Genomic DNA, 23,902 nt, shown 5'->3' with positions numbered 1-23,902 from the left:
GGTCACCCAGCTGGCGTGTGTGGGAGTGCCCAGGCTAATTTGAATTCCCCAGATAAGCCTCCACAACTCAAGCGGCAGAGCTGGGAATCAAACCCGGTTCCTCCAGATCAGAATGCACCTGCTCTTAGCCACTGCTCTTAGCCACTACGCCACTGCTGCTCCATCAAACGATGGGAAGTTTCTGCAAACTGTTCCAGCCAAGTTGACGGAGGTTGCCAGTCCACATTCCTCCCTGTTTATGTGCAATGTCAGGGGAAGCTTTTTCGTTTCACCTATTTTTCCTGCTGCCGTTCTGGACGCGTTTCATTTCTTGCATGCCCTTTAGACACCATTTCTGAACAGCCGATGGCCAAAAAGTCCATTCAGTCATTGCACGAATTTAATAGGGAAAATTTCCCGGGTCAGGAAACAAAAGGCACAGAAATACAGATCTGTACATTCAATTCATGCAGGGAGAAACCTAATTGAAATGAGACGTGCTGTGTTGGTGGGATGGCCAAATTCCATAGCCCCCGCCCCTCCCCAGCTCGACAGCCAGTCATAGCCCAAACAATGCACTCGGAAGCATTAAAGGGGCAACATCATACATGCATGCATTCATTTTATATTCTGTCTTCTCACTGAGGCCCCTTCCGCACACGCAAAATAATGCGTTTTCAAACCACTTTCACAACTGCTTGCAAGCGGATTTTGCTATTCCGCACAGCTTCAAAGAGCACTGAAAGCAGTTTGAAAGTGCATTATTCTGCATGTGCGGAATGAGCCTGAGACTCAAGACAGATTACGAACATAAGAACATAAGAACGAGCCTGCTGGATCAGACCAGAGTCCATCTAGTCCAGCACTCTGCTACTCGCAGTGGCCCACCAGATGCCTTTGGGAGCTCATGTGCAGGAGGTGAAAGCAAGGGCCTTCTGCTGCTGCTGCTCCCGAGCACCTGGTCTGCTAAGGCATTTGCAATCTGAGATCAAGGAGGATCAAGATTGGTAGCCATAGATCGACTTCTCTTCCATTACATAGGCTCATTCCGCACACGCAGAATAATGCACTTTCAAGCTGCTTTCACAACTGTTTTTGCCATTCCGCACAGCTTCAAAGAGCCCTGAAAGCAGCTTGAAAGTGCATTATTCTGCGTGTGCGGAATGAGCCATAGAGTGTGAGTCAATGCAATCAGTAGGTAGAGATATTTAATAGGCAACATAGGCCTAGGATTACAAAAGTTGGAAAACATTAGACCTGACACATTAAGCCATACTAAAAAAATGGTATTATGTAAGTAGAAAACAATTCATCAAATACAGAATGATACAAACAGGCAAACAATACCTACTACGCACAATTCACAATCCCATTCCTTTTCTAACCACCTCCCAAAACCATTTTGTTATACTACAACTCCATTTCTTTCATAAACATTTCTTCCTGAACAATTCTGAAAAATAAACAGCTTGTCTCTGTGAAAACCCACTAAAGAAAGAGTAAAAAAACTCGAGGCGGGCATGGTGTACTCGTTCAGGTTTGGATTCCCAGCAAACTGGAGAAAAAAGGTTGCTGTTTGCCCGGATCGGGAAGATCCGTGCTTTCGCCCATCAAAAACGCAGCAGAGCTGGAGTTTATGAAAACCACACCTGGGTAATAATGTAGCGAATATATTGCGCAACTGAAAATCTGCTCTGATGAGAAGGTAGGTTTGCTGCGTGGAGAAGCCCTGCCTAAGATGAGATTTGGAGATTTGGAGAAAAATTAAATTTGGCCAAAGGACTATAATGAAAGGGACTTGAGGAAGATTAAAAGAAAATTACTTGTATTAAATTTAGATGGGAATTAGGACTCTCAGTATTAAAATGTAGGTCCTGCAAACTTCAAAGAGAATCCCTTGGAAAAACCCAGGAGGAAAGCAATGGCACCACCTAGAGGCCACTCGGAGTAATGCAACGGACGTGCTATGTTTGTTTCTCAGTGAATGAACTTTGCAGGAAAATTGCATGCACCTACTCAAAAGGAGACCTTTGGTCCATCAAAGCCATTATTGTTGACTCCAGGAGTATCCAACAAGTTGCCCATGGGCTCCGTAGCACCCACTGACACCTCTGCTGGAAAAGTTGCTGCCCTTTCTGAATCTTTAGAGCAGCTTTAGAGATTTCTAAATCTAGGGTTGCGATATTACTTTATTTCCTAAGCCCGCCCTTCGTAGCTGTTCTCCTTTCTTGCTATTTGGTTTCCTAATGCCCACATTCTACCGAGGACAGAAAAACTTGAAAATGTTGGTGCTCTAAGTCGCTGCGGCCTCAAAAACTACCATGCTGTGTAGGACTTCAGTGAGAACGTAGTGAGTTGATGTTGTTATTTCCCACGTACCTGTTGTTGCCTGTAATCGTTTGATTTGAAACATCTTTCTGATTTTCTCAGATGCTCTGCCTCGCTTTTTAAGTCTTGTGAGTTTATTGGCCAAACTCAGTTACGTTGGTTACGTTACTGATTTTATTGAGTTTATTGGCCAAACTCAGTTACGCTTGGTTACGTTACTGATAGCGATTGGCTGGGCTGTTGCAGGGGGGCTGTTCTGTCAGCAAGTTTAAGTTTCCACAGTCAAGATTTCACACCCAATCTAGATGGAGATGCTGTTCTCGACCTCAGGAGGGTTCAAGTAGTTGTATGGGAGGGGCAGAGATTTGTTCCTTTCGTTGATCTCCTCGGAAATCTCAGCCAGGCGGTCCTGAAACTCCTTGATGAACCATTTGGGCTCTTCCTCACAGAAATGCTGGTCTGGATAGTATCCCAGAGGTCTCTGAAAGGATTCGGGGTTAGGGTTACCAGCAGTGTAATGTCACCGATGAAGCGCTGGCGTCACTTCCTATGCACCGAGAAGGGTCATCAGCCCATAATCAGCTGCTGCTGGGGACGCTCTGGCATTTGGGCAAAACTCTATGGTTTAATCAGTTACCAGAGCGTCCTTGGCTTCTCTAGGCAACACGACATCCGCTCCAGGTGCACAGGAAGTGATGTCAGCGTTTCAGGATGCCACTGACATCCCTCTGGTTTCCCACTATTCCCCCCTCCCACCCACTGTAGTGTCAGATAAGATAAGAGGGTCTTGGTCTAAGTCAGGGGTGTGCAACCTGTGGCTCTCCAGATGTTCATGGACTACAATTCCCATCAGCCCCTGCCAGCATGGCTAATTGTAGTCCATGAACATCTGGAGAGCCACAGGTTGCAGACCCATGGTCTAAGTCCGTGGTGGCAAACCTTTGGCACTCCAGATGTAATGGACTACAATTCCCATCATCCCCTGCCAGTATGGCCAATTGGCCATGCTGGCAGGGGCTGATGGGAATTGTAGTCCATTACATCTGGAGTGCCAAAGGTTCACCACCACTGGTCTAAGTCCTACACTCCCACCAGCTTCCAAAAAACCCTCAGTGAAATTCCTTTATACAAGACAAAATGAAGATCTCTCAAATGTTGCACGGGCCACATTTGAAAGTTAAGCCCCATTATTTTAATAGCAAATGCAATTCCGGCCCCTTCTGAATTCGTATTTTTGCCGCCAAACCGAAGCCCACCTCGCTCCGCAAGCGTTCCCCAAACACTCACCCGGTCTCCCGCCTCAGTGCTGAGCAGCCACAGCGAACTCAAGGCGATGCAAGTGACGTCGATTGGGGGAATGGTCTCCAGGATGTGCTCCCAGGTCACGGTGCCCTTGACCGTCGGTGGGGGTCTCCTCATGGAAGGCGGGATGTTGGGGATCCAAGCGCCGAAGTCATACTGCACCAAAGCAAGCGTGAGGGTCACCATCCCTTAGGAACGCCTTCTATCTCAATCGTGAGCAGGTGCGGGGAGGAGGGGGTTGTCTTCTTCTGCTCCTACCTGACCACTGTTGACAGCAGCGTGTTGTGCCGAGCAGGTGAAAATCACCATCGTCAGGAACTTAACGAGCTCCTCCGGGGTCTTCAGCGAGGAGGGGGCACCCGAGGACTTCCTGCTCTTGAAGCCTTCTTTATAGATCTCCTGGACCCAGGCCTGCAGCTCTAGGTCACTTTGGACGTGGTCACCGTGCTTGTAATAGAACTGGACGACCTTTGAGACAAAGCTGCAGCGGACAAGACATCATGCGCTGGATCTCATAAGATAAGGAGCACCGTGCAGGACATATGTGTGTTTTTATGGTTTTATAGATTTGTAAATTGTTTTATAGATTTGTAAATTGTTTTAAATTAACTTAGTTATTATTGTGCAAAATGTTGTTTTTGGCCTGCTGTGTTTAATGTTATTATGTTATTGTTGTTGCCGGCCTGCTGTACACCGCCCAGAGCCCTTCGGGGATGGGCGGTTTTAAATCTAATAAACAAACAAACAAACAAACAATTTATCCAATTAATTAATTAATTTTTAATTATTTATTTAATTTGTATTAATCGATCGATCGATCGATTAATAAAAATTAAATCAATCAATCAATCAATAATATATGAGGCCGCCTTATGGGGAGATCGTTGACGAAGGGCGGTTTGGCTTTCAAAAGCTCATACCCTAAAAATCTCGGTCTCTAAAGTTCTCCTGGACTCAAAACTAGCTCTTCCACTGCACACCAACATAGCTACCTTCTTGAAACTATGACCGAGTGTGGGGTGGGGAAGAATTATATCAAGGCGGCAGTGCTGGAGATGACAGAGAAGACTTCCCCACGTATAATTTTCTTCTCCTATCCACTGAAACTTGTATTCACTATATGGGGCGGAATCCCAGACAGGTATCTGATTACTGCTTACGTGCCAGGAAATAGTATATAATTTGAACAGGGAAAACAGCAGAGGGTGGAAATAGAAAGAGTTTGGATTTATATCCTCCCTTTCTCTCCTGCAAGGAGACTCAAAGGGGCTTACAATCTCCTTTCCCTTCCCCCCCCCCAACAAACACCCGGTGAGGTGGGTGGGGCTGAAAGAGCTTCAAAGAACTGTGACTAGCCCAAGGTCACCCAGCTGGCGTGTGCTGGAGTGCACAAGCTAATCTGGTTCACCGGATAAGCCTCCACAGCTCAAGTGGCAGAGCAGGGAATCAAACCCGGTTCTCCAGATTAGAGTGCCCCTGCTGTTAACCACTACACACCACTGCTGCTCTCAATAATTCTTCTTCTTCCTGATGCCATGGCCCTGTTCTGACTAGCAACCACATTTAAATCTGCTCAGCCAATCAAATCTCCAATTCTCAATCAGTAGCCCCACCCACGGAAGGGGCCACGGGTGCCATGGACACCTGCTTGGGAGCATCATGACCCCCTGATGGGAACATTCAACCACCTTCTTCATGTTGGCTCCGCCCCTTCTTCGTGTTGGCTCCGCCCCTTGTTCATGTTGGCTCCGCCCCTTCATGTTGGCTCCCACCTTCTACAACCTGATGCCCACCCCTTCCCACCTCCCTCCCAGAGTTGTTCTGACCTCTCGATGGCAGCCCAGATCTTCAGACCATCGTCCCGGTAGTAGTAATTAGAGACGGAGGTGACCCCCCGGGCCTCGATGTCATCCGGGAGGCAGAGGGAGGCATAGGTCATCTCCTGGGTGCCTTTCCCTACGATGGGCACGATTCCTTTGTAGCCTGCAGAGGTGGCCTGGGAGAAGGGGGAACGGGCAGCTTAGAAGCCGTCTGTGTTGTTATGATTGTGAGCATGTTGGGGGAACGATCCCTGCTCTCAAGACCCTGCCTTGTGAGGAACACCGCAGACCATCAGAAGAATGCACAAGAAAGGAGGAATCTGCGGTTGAACCAGCAAAGATGTCCGAGGGGGCCTCTTGCTCATGCATGCCTGAAATTGAGAGATGATTTACACGAGGAGGAGGAGGAGGAGGAGGAGGAGAAGAAGAAGAAGAAGAAGAAGAAGAAGAAGAAGGGGGAGGGGGAGGGGGAGGAGGAGGAGGAGAAGAAGGAGAAGGAGGAGAAGGAGAAGGAGAAGGAGAAGGAGAAGGAGAAGGAGGAGGAGGAGGAGAAGGAGAAGATGGAGAAGGAGAAGAAGAAGGAGAAGAAGAAGGAGAAGGAGAAGGAGAAGAAGGAGAAGGAGGAGAAGGAGGAGAAGAAGGAGGAGGAGAAGAAGAAGAAGGAGAAGGAGGAGGAGAAGAAGGAGAAGGAGAAGGAGGAGGAGGAGAGGAGAAGAGGAGAAGAAGGAGGAGGAGGGGAGAAGAAGAAGAAGAAGAAGAAGAAGAGGAGGAGGAGGAGGAGGAGGAGGAGTTTGGATCTATAACCCCCCTTTCTCTCCTGTAAGGAGACTCAAAGGGGCTGACAATCTCCTTTCCCAGGAGACAAGCCGAAAGAGGGAAAGGTGTCTCTCTTACCTGATCCATCATGCCTCCTTTTGCGATCAGCCGGACCCTGGCGAACGCGTTGATCTGGAGGGTGTATCGTAAGTGGGGGAGGAGGAGCTGCAGGGGAGAAGGGGAAGTCATCAGACCTTTGGGTCGGGCAAGGGACCCATGGGTCGAGCAGCCTCATCGGCTAGGCGGGTGATCGTTTTCCGGCCTCCTGAACTCAGCCCCCACCAGCCTGGGCAGCCGCATCCCGTCACCGGCTGGGAGCTCCACAAACACGTCACCTGTGGGCAGTCCCAGTCAGGACGCAAAATCTCCAACTCTGGGGCATCATCAACAGGCCCCGGCTGAGGTGGCCAACTTTTACCAACTGATTTGCAAAAGCAAGCTCAATCCAGGTATACACCACCATTTAAAAAAGTGAGTTCCCTTTCTGGTTCTATTGAAGGAGAAGAAGAGTTTGGATTTATATCCCCTCTTTCTCTCCTGCAAGGAGACTCAAAGGGGCTGACAATCTCCTTTTCCTCCCCCCCAAAACAACCACCCTGTGAGGTGGGTGGGGCTGAGAGCAGTGGTGGGATCCAAACATTTTAGTAACAGGTTCCCATGGTGGTGGGATTCAAACTGTGGCGTATGTGAAATGGGGCTAGGCGAGGGGGGGGCACGAGGGGGGGGGGGCCAGGCATTCCAGGGGGGGGGCATTCCTGGGCGGGGCTGTGGCAAGGACGCAGCTGCTGCACTGGTCCTTGGGTGGGAAACGAATGCACGCAGGCGCAGGCTGCCACGCACGCCGGTGCACCTCCTGCTAGACTGCTTCAAGTTATGCACGCTACTGCTGAGAGGAGGGGCGTAACTAAGGCAAAAATCACGTGGCAAAATCACCAATTAGTAAACCCCTCTCGGCACACACAGATAATTAGTAACCTACTCTCGGGAACCTGTGAGAATCTGCTGGATCCCACCTCTGGCTAAAAGAGCTCAGAAGAACTGTGACTAGCCCAGCAGATGTGTGTTGGAGTGCACAGGCTAATCTAGTTCCCCAGACAAGCCTCCACAGCTCAAGCGGCAGAGCGGGGGAATCAAACCCGGTTCTCCAGATTAGAGTGCACCTGCTCTTAACCACGACACCCACGCTGGCTCTCTCTTTCAGCTTCCCTGTTATCTTACCTTGAAGAGCGGGTGGCACATTGGCAGCTGCCTCAGCATGGACAGAGCAAAGACCTCGGCTATCAGGTGAGTCCGCAGGAGGTGAGAGATATTCTGGTGGACGTGGAAGTCGGCATTTCGCACCCACATCTTGGCCAAGGTCCAGTCCAGATCCGGGTCACTGGGAAGGAAAATGGGGCTGTTGGGACCTGGGGTTTGGCTGAGCTGTGGAGAGGAACGAGGGAGGTAAAGTTGCGAAGCTGTCCTTTGGATATTCCTGTTGATTGGGAGAGAGTAGGGTTTGGGGTATAATTCCATAGAGTTCTTTCCCCACAAGAGCCATTTTCCCCCCCAGGGGGAACAGATCTCTGAAGTCTGGAGATCATTTGTAATCCCAGGAGATCTCTAAGCTCCCCCTGAGGTTGGAGAAAGGCCTGTAACCAAGGGAATAACCGCCCCCTCCCCATGGAGTGGGAGAAGAAAAGGATTTTGGATTTATACCCCCCTTTCTCTCCTCTAAGGAGACTCAAGGCAGCCTACAAACTCCTTTCCCCTTTCCCTCCCCACAACAGGCACCCCATGAGTCGTGTGGGGCTGAGAGAGTTCGGAGAGAACTGTGAACGGCCCAAGGTCACCCAGCAGGCTTCATGTGGAGGAACAAATCGATTTCAACAGTCCACCCACTCATGCAGCACCCAGCCTTTATTGGCATATAAGACGATACAGGTAAAATACAGAGGAAAAAAATCAGATTTAAAACAATCCCCAAAGAGAATGATAACAAAGAATCTCTTAATAACAGCGTGACACAACAAAGTTTAAAAAAAAACACAGAGCTATCTTTTCGGGCATAGGAGTCAAACTCGTGCCCCTCCAGATGTTATGGACTACAGTTCCCATCACCCCCTGCCAGCAACATGCCGGCAGGGGATGATGGGAACTGTAGTCCACAACATCTGGAGGGCCGCGAGTTTGACACCTGTGCTTTAGGGTGTATAATTTCTAATAAAAACTTGGCCGCCAATTCATAAACTATAAGATCAGGGTTATTCAGCAAGTATAAGATCTTCTGAGTATCTGAAATCCTGTCGCAGTTCAAGGGAAGAAGAGAATTTGCATATTTTCCCCTAATTCCCTCAGTGGCGTAGGAGGTTAAGAGCTCGTGTATCTAATCTGGAGGAACCGGGTTTGATTCCCCGCTCTGCCGCTAGAGCTGTGGAGGCTTATCTGGGGAATTCAGATTAGCCTGTGCACTCCCACACATGCCAGCTGGGTGACCTTGGGCTAGTCACAGCTTCTTCGAGCTCTCTCAGCCCCACCTACCTCACAGGGTGTTTGTTGTGAGAGGGAAAGGGCAAGGAGATTGTCAACCCCTTTGAGTCTCCTGCTGGAGAGAAAGGGGGGATATAAATCCAAACTCCCCCTCCTCCCCCTTCTTCTTCTTCTTCTTCTTCTTCTTCTTCTTCTTCTTCTTCTTCTTCTTCTTCTTCTTCTTCTTCTTCTTCTTCTTCTTCTTCTTCTTCTTCTTCTTCTTCTTCTTCTTCTTCTTCTTCTTCTTCTTCTTCTTCTTCTTCTTCTTCTTCTTCTTCTTCTTCTTCTTCTTCTTCTTCTTCTTCTTCTTCTTCTTCTTCTTCTTCTTCTTCTTCTTCTTCTTCTTCTTCTTCTTCTTCTTCTTCTTCTTCTTCTTCTTCTTCTTCTTCTTCTTCTTCTTCTTCTTCTTCTTCTTCTTCTTCTTCTTCTTCTTCTTCTAATTCCCTCATATATAGTGCAGTAGAAGAGGGAATGGGTTAAAGTTTCCAGTTGATTATCTATCTATCTGTCCGTCCGTCCGTCCGTCCGTCCGTCCGTCCGTCCGTCCGTCCGTCCTTCCTTCCTTCCTTCCTTCCTTCCTTCCTTCCTTCCTTCCTTCCTTCCTTCCTTCCTTCCTTCCTTCCTTCCTTCCTTCCTTCCTTCCTTCCTTCCTTTCCCTATCTATTCGATTTGATAATCGAATACATCGTAAAACAAATCGAATAATCCCAGTTAAAAATAATACAAAACCCTAAAACTATAGCAGCAGTAGAGTTACAGGAGCAGAATCTCTTCCCGCCCTCTGTTTTTTAAAAATCTACCCTACAGCAGCGCTGTGGAGGAGTGAGGAACCAAACCAAGTTCTTGGATTAGAGTCCCCTGCTCTTAACCACTACAAGACGCTGGCTCTAATTAATTAGCTGAATTGGAACGCTTCTTCTTGTATGAACATTAGAACATAAGAACATAAGAACAAGCCAGCTGGATCAGACCAGAGTCCATCTAGTCCAGCTCTCTGCTACTCGCAGTGGCCCACCAGGTGCCTTTGGGAGCTCACAGGCAGGATGTGAACGCAATGGCCTTCTGCGGCTGTTGCACCCGATCACCTGGTCTGCTAAGGCATTTGCAATCTCAGATCAAAGAGGATCGAGATTGGTAGCCATAGATCGACTTCTCCTCCATAAATCTGTCCAAGCCCTTTTTAAAGCTATCCAGGTTAGTGGCCATCACCTCCTGTGGCAGCATATTCCAAACACCAATCACATGTTGCGTGAAGAAGTGTTTCCTTTTATTATTCCTAATTCTTCCCCCCAGCATTTTCAATGGATGCCCCCTGGTTCTAGTATTGTGAGAAAGAGAGAAAAATTTCTCTCTGTCCACATTTTCTACCCCGTGCATAATTTTATAGACTTCAATCATATCCCCCCTCAAACGTCTCCTCTCCAAACTAAAGAGTTCCAAACGCTGCAGCCTCTCCTCATAAGGAAGGTGCTCCAGTCCCTCAATCATCCTTGTTGCCCTTCTCTGCACTTTTTCTATCTCTTCAATATCCTTTTTGAGATGTGGCGACCAGAACTGGACACAGTCCCTGCAAGTCGCAGCGCACCACGTGACTTTTATATAAAGGGCATGACAACCCTTGCAGTTTTATTATCAACTCCTTTCCTAATGATCCCCAGCATAGAGTTTGCCTTTTTCACAGCTGCCATGCATTGAGTTGACATTCCCATGGAACTATCAACTAAGACGCCCAAATCCCTTTCCTGGTCTGTGACTGACAGCACTGACCCCTGTAGCGTGTATGTGAAGTGTGGCTCCTGGTTACCTGGATTGCGACGGGCATGAGGTCCCCGGAAGGCGTCTGGTACAACAGGCAGAGCGGAACGGCCATATACTGCGGCTGGCCTTGGATGGTGTTGGTAGGGATGCCCCGGAGGATCTTGTAATCCACGAGGAAGAGATTCCCCTTCTGGAGGAGCCAAAGAGAACGTTCAGTGGACACGTGAATCAGACCCACGTCTACTGAGACTGGCAGCAACCAACGTTCAGTGGAATTGGTGGTCACGGTGCTGGGACACCAGGTGGTGAAAAGGCACTGAGATAAGATACTATACTGAGATGCAAGCTCTCCCTTGGACAGGAAAACCTCCTCTGGCTACACATAGAATCATAGAGCTGGAAGAGACCCCCCAAGGGCCATCCAGTCCAACCCCCTGCCATGCAGGAACACACAATTAAAGCACTCCTGACAGATGGCAGTCCAGCCTCTGTTTAAAAAACCTCCAAAGAAGGAGACTCCACCACCCCCCAAGGTAGGGCATTCCACTGTCAAACAGCCCTTAATGTCAGGAGGTTTTTCCTGATGTTTAGGTGGAATCTCTTTTCCTTCCCCTTGAACCCATGACTCCTGGTCCTAGTCTCTGGAGCCGCAAAAAAACAAGCTTGCTCCCTCACCAACATAACATCCCTTCAACTATCTAAACAGGGCTATCATGTCACCTCTTCACCTTCTCTTCACCTAACTAAACATCTCCAGCTCCCTAAGTCTCTCCTCGTAAGGCATGGATTCCAGATCTTTTAACATTTTGGTTGCCCTCCTCTGGACCCGTTCCAGCCTGTTGATATCCTCCTCGAATTGCGGTGCCCAGAACTGTACACAATATTACAGACAGGCAGTGACCCCTCCCCTCTGTTCTGCTGCAATTCTGTCCTGCATTGGAGAGATGCAGAATAAAGCTCACCTGTGCCTCCTGCTGAAGGGATGTACCTGCCGCCAGGGACCTGGCTACCATCTCTTGAGTGACAGGAAAGTTGGCTGGGATCTCAGTGCATTTCCGGATCACCACCGGGTTCACCCCGTTCAGGTACTGGTAGCCAAAGAATGCATCGTCCATCCAGTGATCAGCAACGTATTCTGGAGTCAGAAATGCCACAACTTTTAAAAGACCCCTTAAGCCAAGAGGGAAAGTCCCTCCTTACTGCCCCACCAATGAAAGAATCTTGTCTGGTGGGTATCCGAGAGAGGGCCTTTTTAGATTACGGAACGGGCTTCCCAGAGAGGTGCGCCAAGCCCCCTCACTTTTGATCTTCAGTTGTATTTAGGGTTGCATTAGACTAATTTCGGGTTTGTTTTTTTTAATTTGCAGGCAGTCCTAACTGGAGGTTTTACATTATGGTCTTTTAACATGCGTGTTTATCATTAAGAACATAAGAACAAGCCAGCTGGATCAGACCAAAGTCCATCTAGTCCAGCTCTCTGCTACTCGCAGTGGCCCACCAGGTGCCTTTGGGAGCTCACATGTAGGATGTGAACGCAATGGCCTTCTGCGGCTGTTGCTCCCGATCACCTGGTCTGTTAAGGCATTTGCAATCTCAGATCAAAGAGGATCAAGATTGGTAGCCATAAATCAACTTCTCCTCCATAAATCTGTCCAAGCCCCTTTTAAAGCTATTCAGGGAGTTAGTGGCCATCACCACCTCCTGCTTGGCAGCATATTCCAAAACCACCAAATCACACGTTGCGTGAAGAAGTGTTTCCTTTTATTGAGTCCTAATTTCTTCCCCCCAGCATTTTTTCAATGAATGTCCCTGGTTCTGAGTATTGTGAGAAAGAGATATAAAATGTCTCTCTGTCAACATTTTCTACCCCATGCATAATTTTGTAGACTTCAATCGCCTTATCCCCCCCCTCAGCCGCCTCCTCTCCAAACTAAAGGAGGTCCCAAATGCTGCAGCCTCTCCTCATAGGGAAGGTGCTCCAGTCCCTCAATCAACCTTGTTGCCCTTCTCTGCATCTCTTTTTCTATCTCCTGGCAATATCCCTTTTGAGATGTGGCGTGACCAAGAACTGGACACAGTACTCCAAGTGCTGGGCTCGCTACCACTGCTTTATAAGTAAGGGCATGACAATCTTTGCAGTTTTATTCTCAATTCCTTTTCTAATGATCCCCAGCATAGAGTTTTGCCTTTTTCACAGCTGCCATGCAATTGAGTTGACATTCCCATGGAATCTATCAACTAAGGCGCCTAAATCCCTTTCCTCCTGGTCTGTGACCCTGATAGCACTGACCCCTGTAAGCGATTGTATGTCTTGAAGTTTGGATTTTTTGCCCCTATGTGCAATTTCACTTTACATTTTGCTACATTGAACTGCATTTGCCATTTCTCCTGAGCCCACTCACCTAATTTATCAAGGGGTCCGCTTGGAGCTCTTACATGATCCTTTGTGGTTCTCACCCACCCTACATAATTTGGTATCATATCTGCAAACTTGGCCTGCACGCTACCCAATTCCCTACTTCCAGGTCATTTAAGTGAATAGGTTAAAGAGCACTGGTCCCAAAACGGATCCCTTGGGGGACACCACTCCCGACATCTCTCCATTGTGAGAACTTCCCATTTACACCCACTCTTTGTTTCCTGTTTCTCAACCAGTTTTTTTAATCCATAGGAGGGACTTCCCCTCTTATTCCTTCATTGCTGAGTTTTTCTTCAACAGTCTCTGGTGAGGAACTTTTGTCAAAAGCCTTTTGGAAATCCGGGGCAGTGATTTACAATGTCCACCGGTTCACCCCTGTCCACATGCACTGTTTACACCCTCAAAGAACTCTAGTAAAGTTTTGTAAGACTAAGAGTTTGCCTCTGCAAAAAGCCATGCTGACTCTTTCCTCAGCCAGGTCTTGCTTTTCTACATGTCTTATAATTTTATCTTTTAATGATAAGATCTTCAACTAATTTACCAGGAAACAAGATGTCAAACTGACTGGCCTGTAATTTCCCGGGTCCCCCCTAGATCCCTTTCTTTAAAGATTGGTGCATGACATTGGCCATCTTCCAGTCTTCAGGGATGGGAGCCTTGATTTCAGGGATAAGTTGCATATTAAAGTGTAGGAAGATCAGCAATTTCACAAGCTTGAGCTCTTTAAGAACTCTTAGGTGAATGCAATCTGGGCCAGGGGATTTGGTAACATTTAGTTTATCAATGGCTGCCAGAACTTCTTCCTTGTCTACCACTATCTTCGCTAGTTCCTCGGATTCAGCCTCCTAAGAAGCTTGGTTCAGGTGCAGGAATGTTCCTCCCACCTCCTCTTGGGTGAAGACAGATGCAAAGAATTCATTCAGCTTCTCCTGCAATCTCCTCTGCCATCTTGCTTTTTTAGCACACCCTTTGTTCCCTTTTGTCATCTAATGGGCCTACCGCCCTTGCTGCTGGCTTCCCTGCTTTTTTGATGTAGCTTGAGAGAACTGTTTGTTAGCTGGTCTTGATAGTTCATAGCCATGCGTTCCTCATAATCCTTTTTTGCCTCCCTTACAGCTAACTTGCTTCTCTCTTTGCCACCATTTTCGTGTTCCCTCTCATATTCTTCTCATCAGCCAAACTGGACTTCCATTTTCTAAAAGACATTTTTCTTTTTTTTCTGATAATTTCCCTCAACCTCTCTTGTTAACCATGGTGGCTTTCTTTTGGACTGGGTGCTGCCTTTTTCTAACCTGTGGAGACACATTTCCAGCTGTGAGCTTTTGATTACTGTGTTTTTTAAATAACCTCCAAGCATCCTGGACAGTTTTTGACTCTCTTTGATTTTTCCCTTTCAGCTTCCTGCGCACTATCCCCCTCATCTTTGAGAAATTTCCACTTTCTGAAGGCTTAGATGTAACTACATTAGTAGTTGCCACTTGTTCACATGCTGAGATAATGCTGAATCTGACAGCATTGTGGTCACTGTTCCTCTATCGGCTCAACAACACTGACTTCCGAAGTACCAGGTCCTGGGTCCCACATAGAATTAGATCTAGGATCACTCCTCTCCCCTGGTTGGTTCCACGAACCATCTGCTCCTAAGCCACAGTCATTTAGCATATCCAGGGAATGCTCTCTCCTTACCTATGACCTGAACATACATTTTTCCAGTTTATATGGGGATAGTTAAAATCACCCATTACCACTACATTTTTTTGTTTTTGTTGGCCTCTCTAATTTCTTTTCCAATCTCTCAGAAGTCCTCTTGTGCACTTTGGTCAGGGGGACTGATAATATATTCCTAATATTAAACTGTCCTTCACACACCTGGTATTGATATCCACAGTGATTCTGTAGGGGAACCAACTCCCCTTTGCATTGTCCTATTTTTATGTGATACTATGCTCTCTTTGATGTAAAAGGGCAACTCCACCCCCAATGCGCCCTGTCCTATTCCTTCCTATAGAGCCTGTAGCCTGGTATAACAGCATCCCACTGGTTCTCCTCTATTCCACCATGTCTCTGTAATTGCCCACTATATCAAAGTCCTCCTTCCAAAGAGCTCTGGCCACTCCTAAGTCTTCCCCCATTTTTTGGTCGAATGCTTCTACTATTAGCATAGAGACACCTGTATCTACCCTGGGTCTCTGTCCCCTTAACCTGGGATTTGTAATGTGCTTTTACCCTCAAGTCTTTTGTAGACTACTTATCCCCTTGTCACATGCACATTGCTATGTTCCACTCGCTTGTATGTGTGGTTGATTTAGAAAAACCTCCCTCTCTGTCTGCATCCCCATAGATACTCGTATTCCGAACCGAAGTCACTCTCAGCTCCTGGGTCGGCTTTCCCCAGTGATCCCAGTTTAAAAGCTGTTCTGCCACCTTTTTTAATGTTGAGGCGCCAGCAGCCTGGTTCCTCTTTGGTTAAGATGAAGTCCGTCCCGTTTGTACAGGCCTGCCTTGTCCCAAAAGGTTCCCCCAATTCCCTGACAAATCTGAAACCACTCTGTCCTTACACCACCTTCTCATCCACGCATTTGGGGAGACCCTGTATCTCCGGCTTGCCTAGCTTCGCCCTGCTTGGCGTGGAGCGGGTAGCATTTCTGAGAATGCCACCTTGGAGGTCCTGGACTTCAACCTGTTTCCTAGCAGCCTAAATTTAGCTTCCAGAACCTCCCGGCTACATTTCCCAATCGTGCGTTGGTGCCAATGTGGACCACAACTGCTGGCTGACTCCACCCTAGCACTGTCCTAAAAGCCTATGTGAGCCGGCGTGACATCAGCAACCTTTGCACCAGGCAGGCAAGTCACCAATGCGGTCATTACGCCTCTCACAAACCCAACTCTCTACATTTCCTAATGATCGAGATCACCCACCACAAGGAGCTCCCCCCACCTCCCCGAGGGGTATCACTCAGTCTTTTGAGAGGATAGCTGATCACCAGTTAAGGAAGGAGGATCCCATCTAAGGGGAGCATCTTCCCCCACCTCAGAGACTGGCACCCCTCCATCCCCAAGGCCTTCATTCTCACATGACATCTGAAGAGATGTCACCTTGTAGGAGATGGGACCCGGCTGTTAGGGTCCCCTGAAAGCCTCGTCTGTCACCCTCTCTCCCTCTTTCAGCTTCTCCAGGTTTGCCACCTTGGCTTCAAGAGAACCTGCACATCGTTCCTTTGAGTGCCAGGAGCTCATTACAGCGAGGGAGCACACCCGCGACTTCTTGTCCTAGTGGCAGATAATCATACATGTGACACTCAGAGCAAAACACTGGAAAGCCCCCATCCCCCTGCTGGCTTTCTGCCTTCATATCTGATTTGTTTAGATATTTAGATATTAAGCTTTTAGTCACTGCCCCCCTGGAGCTATCTGCATGTACTATCTGTCAAATATGTCCTTATTAATTTAGAAAAAAAAAGTTAAATTAAAATTGCGCGCGCCTGGTGGCGCGCGCCGCTGGTTCCAGAGACTGAACTAAAGCCCCACCTCTCAGGACAAAAGCCCCACCTCTTAGGACAAAGAGGAACAAGAGATGAACTCTGTTAACCCCTGTTAAGCCCCACCTTCCAGATTCAGCAGCCTTACAAGGAGAAAAAGAGATAACCCCTGTTAAAATAACACTGTTTTAAAAGCTGTGGCTTTGAGAAAAGCCCTCCAAAATGAACACCAGCAGGTCACTCTGCTCTTCCTGGCCAAGTCTCTTCTGCTGCTACTCCTCTCTGCTGGTTCCAGAGACTGAACTAAAGCCCCACTTTAATTGTTGTATTATTGTTGTATTATTTACATTGTAAACCTCCTTGAGTTCTGCAAGGTAGAAAGGCGGCTGGCAAATGTTTGAAATAAATACATAAAATAAACTATGCAGGCCACCAGAGGCGTATCAAGGGAAAATGTAGCCTGGGGCAAAATCTGAGTTTTCTGGGGGGGGGCGCACCCCCCCCCCAGTATGGGCGGCTGCCCTCCCCCACCACGATCAAACAAATTTTTTTGGACCAGGTCTTGAAGACAGCGTATTCATTCATTCATTCATTCATTCATTCATTCATTCATTCATTCATTCATTCATTCATTCATTCATTCATTCATTCATTCATTCATTCATTCATTCATTCATTCATTCATTCATGGCTCAGGGAGGTTCACAACACAGATATACAACACAGTTAAATAGATAAATAAACTCCGTACATTCAGAACTGGTCCTTATTAAAATACAGCGCTCAAATTACAACATTTCATTACAAAAGGCAACAGATGGTGTCAAACAGCTTAAAATTCCCCTAGAAGGGGGGGGGGACAGCAGGGCCCTCGCTGTTAAAGGGGGGGGGGGGCACATCAGCGGCCGGCCTCCCCAAAAGCCCGGTGGAAGAGCTCAGTCTTACAGGCCCTGTGGAACTCGTTAAGGTCCCGCAGGGCCCAGACAGCTGGAGGGAGAGTGTTCCACCAGGTATGGACCTGGCGGGAAGAAGAAGGAGTGTGGGGGCCGTTTTTCCGCCTCCCCCCCCCCCACGTGACTAAATGGCTGCAGCCCGAGGACATTTGACCCCATATGTCCCCCTAAGCAGTGGTGGGAGCCAAAAATTTTAGTAACAGGTTCCCATGGTGGTGGGATTCAAGCAGTGGCGTAGCCCAAATGGGGCTGGGCGGGGCACGAAGGGGGCGTGGCCGGCCATTCCGGGGGCGGGGCATTAATAATTTCTCTGTTACTGTAAAAAACCCTTACTGTAAGAAAAAAGTTCCTAATTTCCAGCTGGTATCTTTCTGTCCATAATTTAAACTCATTATAGCAAGTCCTATCGTCTCCTGCCAACAGAAACAACTACTTCTCCTCTAATTGACTGCCTGTCAAATACTTAATACTTTCAAATACTTAATTTTGTTTCTAGAAATCAAAAGAAGGATACTTTCCTTAAACAAGGAACTTGACCCTATTTCTAAAACATGTTTTTAAAGCAGCCCAACAGGGAGAATTATCCCGTTTTCCACCTTCGCTAACCAGCCACATAGGAAACAACAGGACTTTTTGATTTTTGGACCTAATGGGATTTCTAACGGAAAAGCAGACCCAATTAGTAGCCCCCTCTCGGCACACACAAATAATTAGTAACCAACTCTCGGGAACTGGTGAGAACCTGCAGGATCCCACCTCTGCCCCTAAGTGGCATACCCCCGGAGGCCACAATCTTCATGTCCAGTTGGACAGATTAAAGAAATGTGTCTCTGCAGCATTTTTGCCTACGGTCCCGTTCTGAACGGCTGAAGATGACGGTCCGGGGGACAAGTCTTTCTGGGGCAAATCTTCCAAAAGCAGCTCTTTCGATGCCACAGCAAAGACATACGCACCTGAGACAGGTGTTTTATTGAACCAGAAAACCCGGCGGATGTCCTCCAGCTTTTGCCAAGACTCCTGGCAGCCCAAGAGGCCCTTCAGTTTCATCTCTACTTTCCTGAAAAGAGAACAAAAATTGGTGAGCGGACTGCATGGTGGGTACTTTGGTTCACAACGGAAGGGCATCTGCAGAGTAGCTAGCAGTCAAGGGACTGAATACCACAACAATTTACTAGCTCAGCAATGTGAACAGCGTCTGCAACGGGACCATGCTACATATCATGCCCCTCCGACATTCACGTGAAAACATCAACAACACATCATCATTTACGTCACATACACAAAACTGTCTAAACTAATGTGAGGACCCATAGAGGCTAGATCAGGTCTTAGTCCAGCTTCATAGAATCTTCAATGGCTCGTGGGATTGTGGTATTTTCCATATGCGTCAAAACGGCGCCCTCATAAGACTTTCCTACAGCTCAAACTGGACCACGTTTATCTCTGCACGGCTAACTCTGGCTACAAAATGTGGAATGTCATGTATATAACACAAATGATGTGCTGTTGATGTTTTCACATGAATGTTGGAAGAAGAAGAAGAAGAAGAAAAGAAGAAGAAGAAGAGGAGGAGGAGGAGGAGGAGGAGTTTGGATTTATATCCCCTTTTCTCATCTGTAAGGAGACTCAAAGAGTGGCCAGATTTCCCCAGAGAAGTCTCCTGAACTCACGTGAGCTTTGAGCGCAGGAGAAAGGTGCTCAGCTTGGTGAAGGAGAACTTCATGTTGGTGTCCATCTCTTCGATGCTCTCCACGGCCAGGCACTGCGGCATCCCTGGAGCAAATTCCGCCCAGCTGGGGGAGGAAACAGACTTTCACTTTTACAAAAACAAACACGTTCCCTTTAAATCTTGGGAGGGAGGGAAGGGAACTCGGTAGGGTATAATGCTATGGAATCCACCCTTCAAAGAAGCCCCTTTACTGGAGAGGAACTGATATCTGACAACTGGAGATTGGGAGTAATTCCAGGAGATCTCTAGGCCCCACCTGGATATGCCTTAGGAGGCAAAAACAGAAGAAGAAGAAGAAGAAGAAGAAGAAGAAGAAGAAGAAGAAGAAGAAGAAGAAGAAGGAGGAGGAGGAGGAGGAGGAGGAGGAGGAGGAGGAGGAGGAGGAGGAGGAGGAGGAGGAGGAGTTTGGATTTATATCCCCCCCTTTCTCTCCTGTCAGGAGACTCAAAGGGGCTTACAATCTCCTTGCCCTTCCCCCCTCACAACAAACACCCTGTGAGGTGGGTGGGGCTGAGAGAGCTCCGAGAAGCTGTGACTAGCCCAAGGTCACCCAGCTGGCGTGTGTGGAAGTGTACAGGCTAATCTGAATTCCCCAAATAAGCCTCCACAGCTCAGGGCAGAGCGGGGAATCAAACCCAGTTCCTCCAGATTAGATACATGAGCTCTTAGCCTCCCATGCCACTGCTGCTCCTGGAGAAGAAGAAGAAGAAGTAGTAGAAGAAGGAGAAGAAGGAGGAGGAGGGGGGGAGGAGGGGGAGGAGGAAGAAGAGAAGAAGAGTTTGGATTTATATCCCCCCTTTCTCTCCTGTCAGGAGACTCAAAGGGGCTTACAATCTCCTTGCCCTTCCCCGCTCACAACAAACACCCTGTGAGGTGGGTGGGGCTGAGAGAGCTCCGAGAAGCTGTGACTAGCCCAAGGTCACCCAGCTGGCGTGTGTGGAAGTGTACAGGCTAATCTGAATTCCCCAAATAAGCCTCCACAGCTCAGGGCAGAGCGGGGAATCAAACCCAGTTCCTCCAGATTAGATACATGAGCTCTTAACCTCCTACGCCACTGCTGAAGAAGAGTTTGGATTTATATCCCCCCTTTCTCTCCTGTCAGGAGACTCAAGGGCAAGCTTACAATCTCTCCTCGCCTCTTCCCGCTCACAAAACACCCTGTGAGGTGGGTGGGGCACAGAGAACTCCAGCTGGGAATCAAACCAGTTCCTCCAAGATTAGATACATGACTCTTAACCTCCTACACTGCTGAAGAAAAGTTTGGTTATATCCCCCTTTCTCTCCTGCAGGAACTCAAAGAGACTTACAATCTCGCCCTTCCCACAACTCATAAACACCCTGTGAGGTGGGTGGGGCTGAGAGAGCTCCGAGAAGCTGTGACTAGCCCAAGGTCACCCAGCTGGCGTGTGTGGAAGTGTACAGGCTAATCTGAATTCCCCAAATAAGCCTCCACAGCTCAGGGCAGAGCGGGGAATCCAAACCCAGTTCCTCCAGATTAGATACATGAGCTCTTAACCTCCCCATTACCCCACTGCTCCTGGAGAAAAGAAGAAAGAAGAAGTAGTAGAAGAAGGAGAAGAAGGAGGAGGAGAGAGGGAGGGAGGGAGGGAGGAAGAAGAGAAAGAAAGAGTTTGGATTTATATCCCCCTTTCTCTCCCTGTCCAGGAGACTCAAAGGGAGCTGAAGCAATCTCCTAAGCCCTTCCCGCTCCACAACAAACACCCCTGTGAAAGTGGAGTGGGAGGCTGAGAGAGCTCCGAGAAGCTGTGACTAGCCCAAGGAGGAGGAGGAGGAAGTGGCCAAGGTCACCCAGCTGTCGTGTATGAGAGTGCACAGGCTAATCTAGTTATCCAGATAAGCCTCCACAGCTCACATGGCAGAGCGGGGAATCAAACCCAGTCCCCCAGATTAGAGTGCACCTGCTCTTAACCACGACGCCACTGCTGAAAGGGAGCAGAGGCAGGGAAACTTTGCCAGCTATAAACGAGTCAAGTGGCAGGCCTCACCTATAACAATCTTGCCGCACCTGCAGCCCCTCTGCCCGGCGGCGCAGAAGCAACGGGTTTCCTGCATCATCGCAAGCCAGTTTGCCTGGAAAGGAAGAAGCAGGAGGAGCGGAATGTATTTCCTGACTTTTTTGGTTGTTGTTTCAATTTGAACAGCTGATCATAGTTCCAACCTGTTCCAAGTCTGTTACACACTGTGCGTGTTACACATTGTGTCCTGTGTGTAACAGACTTCTCTCTGTGATGCACCCTTGAAGGTGCCAGCCACAGATGCAGGCGAAACGTTAGGAACGAGATCCACCAGGCCACGGCCACGCAGCCCGGAAAACCCACCACGACCAGTTGAATCTGGCTGCGAAAGCCTTCGACAATAATTGTCTTTGTTTTACTCTGGGGGCCCGTGTGTGTGTGTGTGTGTGTGTGTGTGTGTGTGTTGTGTTTGTGTGTGTGTGTGTGTGTGTGTGTGTGTGTGTGTGGTGTGTGTTTCCCCCAAGCTTTCTGCTTGCAAATATAAAGTTTGACTTCACCAGACCAATCATTTGTCTGCAGATTTTTATTTCCAACATGTCTACAACACATATGGAAGGAGATACTCCTTCAAACAGGTGGGTCCCAGGTTGTCCCAGAATGGAAATAAACCATCTACGGCCTCTTTGAAGCAGGGGAAAGGTCCACAAAGCAGTTGCCCTAAAGGAGAGCACCCAATGGGGAAACAGGACGGACTGTTAGTGACTCACCTGTGCCTTCCCTCAGCTCCAGGGTCCGGTGCCCTTCGATCCACTGGTAGCAGGGGAAGTGGTAGGTCTCTCCTTGCGGGTTTATCAGCTTGACGAAGCTGCAGTACCAGCTGTCCTTTGCAAAGAACATGGAGGGCTCTTTGTGGAGACGGATGAGCAGAAGCGGGCCCAGGTCTTGGTCGCTGGACACCTCGTACTCGTCCACCTGCAGAGAGGATAGACCTTCTTGTTGCACCTCCATGCCCGTGGGATACATCACTCAGTACGTATTTCTCTGGACATGGGGCAGGGCATGGTGCCCCAACTGAGTAGAAATTTTTCCATGCTTCAAATCAATACCCGTTGGAACAGTTCATAAATTGTATTGGAAGGGGCCCCGAGGGCCATCCAGTCCAACCCCCTGCAATGCAGGAACACACAATCAAAGCACTCCTGACATATGTTCATCCAGCCTCTGTTTAAAAACCTCCAAAGAAGGAGACTCCACAAAATCTCCGAGGCAGTGAATTCCACGGTCAAACAGCTCTGATGGTCTGTTAGGGCCAACAAGATTTTTTTGGGTTCAAAATGACTAACAAATGACTAACAAAATGACTAACAAGAAGAAGAGAAGAAGAGTTTGTTTTTATATCCCCCCTTTCTCTCCTGCAGGAGACTCAAAGGAGCTGACAATCTCCTTGCCCTTCCCCCCTCACAACAAACACCCTGTGAGGTAGGTGGGGCTGAGAGAGCTCCGAGAAGCTGTGACTAGCCCAAGGTCACCCAGCTGGCATGTGTGGGCGTGTACAGGCTAATCTGAATTCCCCAGAAAAGCCTCCACAGCTCAGGCGGCAGAGCTGGGAATCAAACCCTGTTCCTCCAGATTAGATACACGAGCTCTTAACCTTCTACGCCACTGCTGACTAACAAGATTTTTTGGGTTCAAGCTTTTAAGACTCAAAGCGGCGTTCATCAGATACTTTGAGAGTTTTGACTCTCGAAAACGTATGTCAGGTTTTAAGACCGTCTCCCCACTTTTAACCCCCAACTGCACGACTCCTTACCGCTCCTGGGATGAAATCCTTCCCCAAATTATTCAGTGGTAGCTTCTGACCCTCGCCTTTGGAGCCCACCAGAGTGATGGAGACAGAACTGAAGGTTCCCGAACCCAAGAAGTCCCCAGTGGCCACCTGGACTTTGTAAGAAGCCATGGGCGTTCCTTCGCTTTTGGATTTGGCCGGCTGAGTTTTCCAAGATCTCACCTCCTGATGCTTGAAAAGTTACAGAGAAAAACAGAAGCTCGATGGAGACACGAAGGAGAGTTTTTTCTCCCCACAACAGAATATGCTGAATTGGATGAGGTGTAAGAACTGCCCAAGACTCAACCTTGCGACTTAATCTCAGAGTAAACGCTAATGGTCAAAAAGCAGCACGGAAGCATAACTAAGTTATGATTCGAAGTTACCACATGGCTAGAAAGCCAGAGATGTTTTGCAGCCTGAGGCCCCCAGATAAACATCTCTCTTCCTTCTGCACAAAGGTCGGCTGCAGAGAAACAAACACCAGATAAAGTTGCCAACCTCCAGGTGGGTTCAAAAACCACCTTGCAAGGGCCCTTCCGCACATGCAGAATAATGCACTTTCAATCCATTTTCAGTGCACTTTGCAACTGTGCGGAATAGCCAAATCCACTTGCAAACCAAGTGAATTGAAAGTGGATTGAAAGTGCATTCTTCTGCATGTGCAGAAGGGGCCGAAGCAGGGGTGGCGTTCAAGTAATTTAACAATCGGTTCCGTTGGTGGGATTCAAATAATTTAACAACTGGTTGTTTACAAGCACCATTTTAGCAACCGGTTCTGCCGAAGTGGTGCGAACCGGCCGAATCCCACCACTGGGCATAAGAAATGATGTACTTTTCCAAATAAACAATAGTCTCAAATAAATCAAACTTTTTCTCGTAATATGATTTTTAAAAAAATCTCAACTATCATGTGTTTATAGAGATCCTTCTAAACATCAACTTTTGGGAGATTTCCTGGAGGTGGGTGTGACGAATGCCCTTATAAGGCATTCAGTTTCCAGGGTGAG

At 48.1% G+C, this 23,902-nt stretch overlaps 1 protein-coding gene across 1 annotated transcript; it reads right to left on the bottom strand.

The window, feature by feature from the left end:
* Window positions 1–1,188: 1,188 nt before the first annotated feature.
* LOC125444768 (polyunsaturated fatty acid lipoxygenase ALOX15B-like) lies at window positions 1,189–23,024 on the bottom strand. Its single transcript, XM_048517418.1, has 13 exons — window positions 22,878–23,024; window positions 21,835–22,039; window positions 21,098–21,182; window positions 19,033–19,155; window positions 18,316–18,419; window positions 11,474–11,646; window positions 10,558–10,701; window positions 7,464–7,667; window positions 6,324–6,410; window positions 5,436–5,605; window positions 3,868–4,090; window positions 3,595–3,765; window positions 1,189–2,788 (listed from the first exon to the last, which is right to left on the bottom strand). The coding sequence occupies exons 1-13, from the start codon at window positions 23,022–23,024 to the stop codon at window positions 2,609–2,611; spliced, it is 2,016 nt and encodes a 671-aa protein (XP_048373375.1). The 3' UTR covers window positions 1,189–2,608.
* Between the last annotated feature and the right edge of the window lie 878 nt (window positions 23,025–23,902).

The sequence above is a fragment of the Sphaerodactylus townsendi genome, linkage group LG15 (assembly GCF_021028975.2).
Source record: "Sphaerodactylus townsendi isolate TG3544 linkage group LG15, MPM_Stown_v2.3, whole genome shotgun sequence".
Classification (NCBI taxonomy): domain Eukaryota; kingdom Metazoa; phylum Chordata; class Lepidosauria; order Squamata; family Sphaerodactylidae; genus Sphaerodactylus; species Sphaerodactylus townsendi.
Note: the sequence above shows the minus strand (reverse complement) of the source record. Positions and strands in the feature narration are given on the sequence as shown.

Excerpts from the sequence above, each read along its gene's own strand:
- LOC125444768 (XM_048517418.1), bottom strand. The coding sequence starts at position 23,024 with ATGGCTTCTTACAAAGTCCAGGTGGCCACTGGGGACTTCTTGGGTTCG. Across the intron at positions 22,040-22,877 it reads AGGATTTCATCCCAGGAGCG|GTGGACGAGTACGAGGTGTC; the intron begins GTAAGGAGTCGT and ends TCCTCTCTGCAG. Across the intron at positions 18,420-19,032 it reads CTCCTGCGCTCAAAGCTCAC|GAAAGTAGAGATGAAACTGA; the intron begins GTGAGTTCAGGA and ends TTCTCTTTTCAG.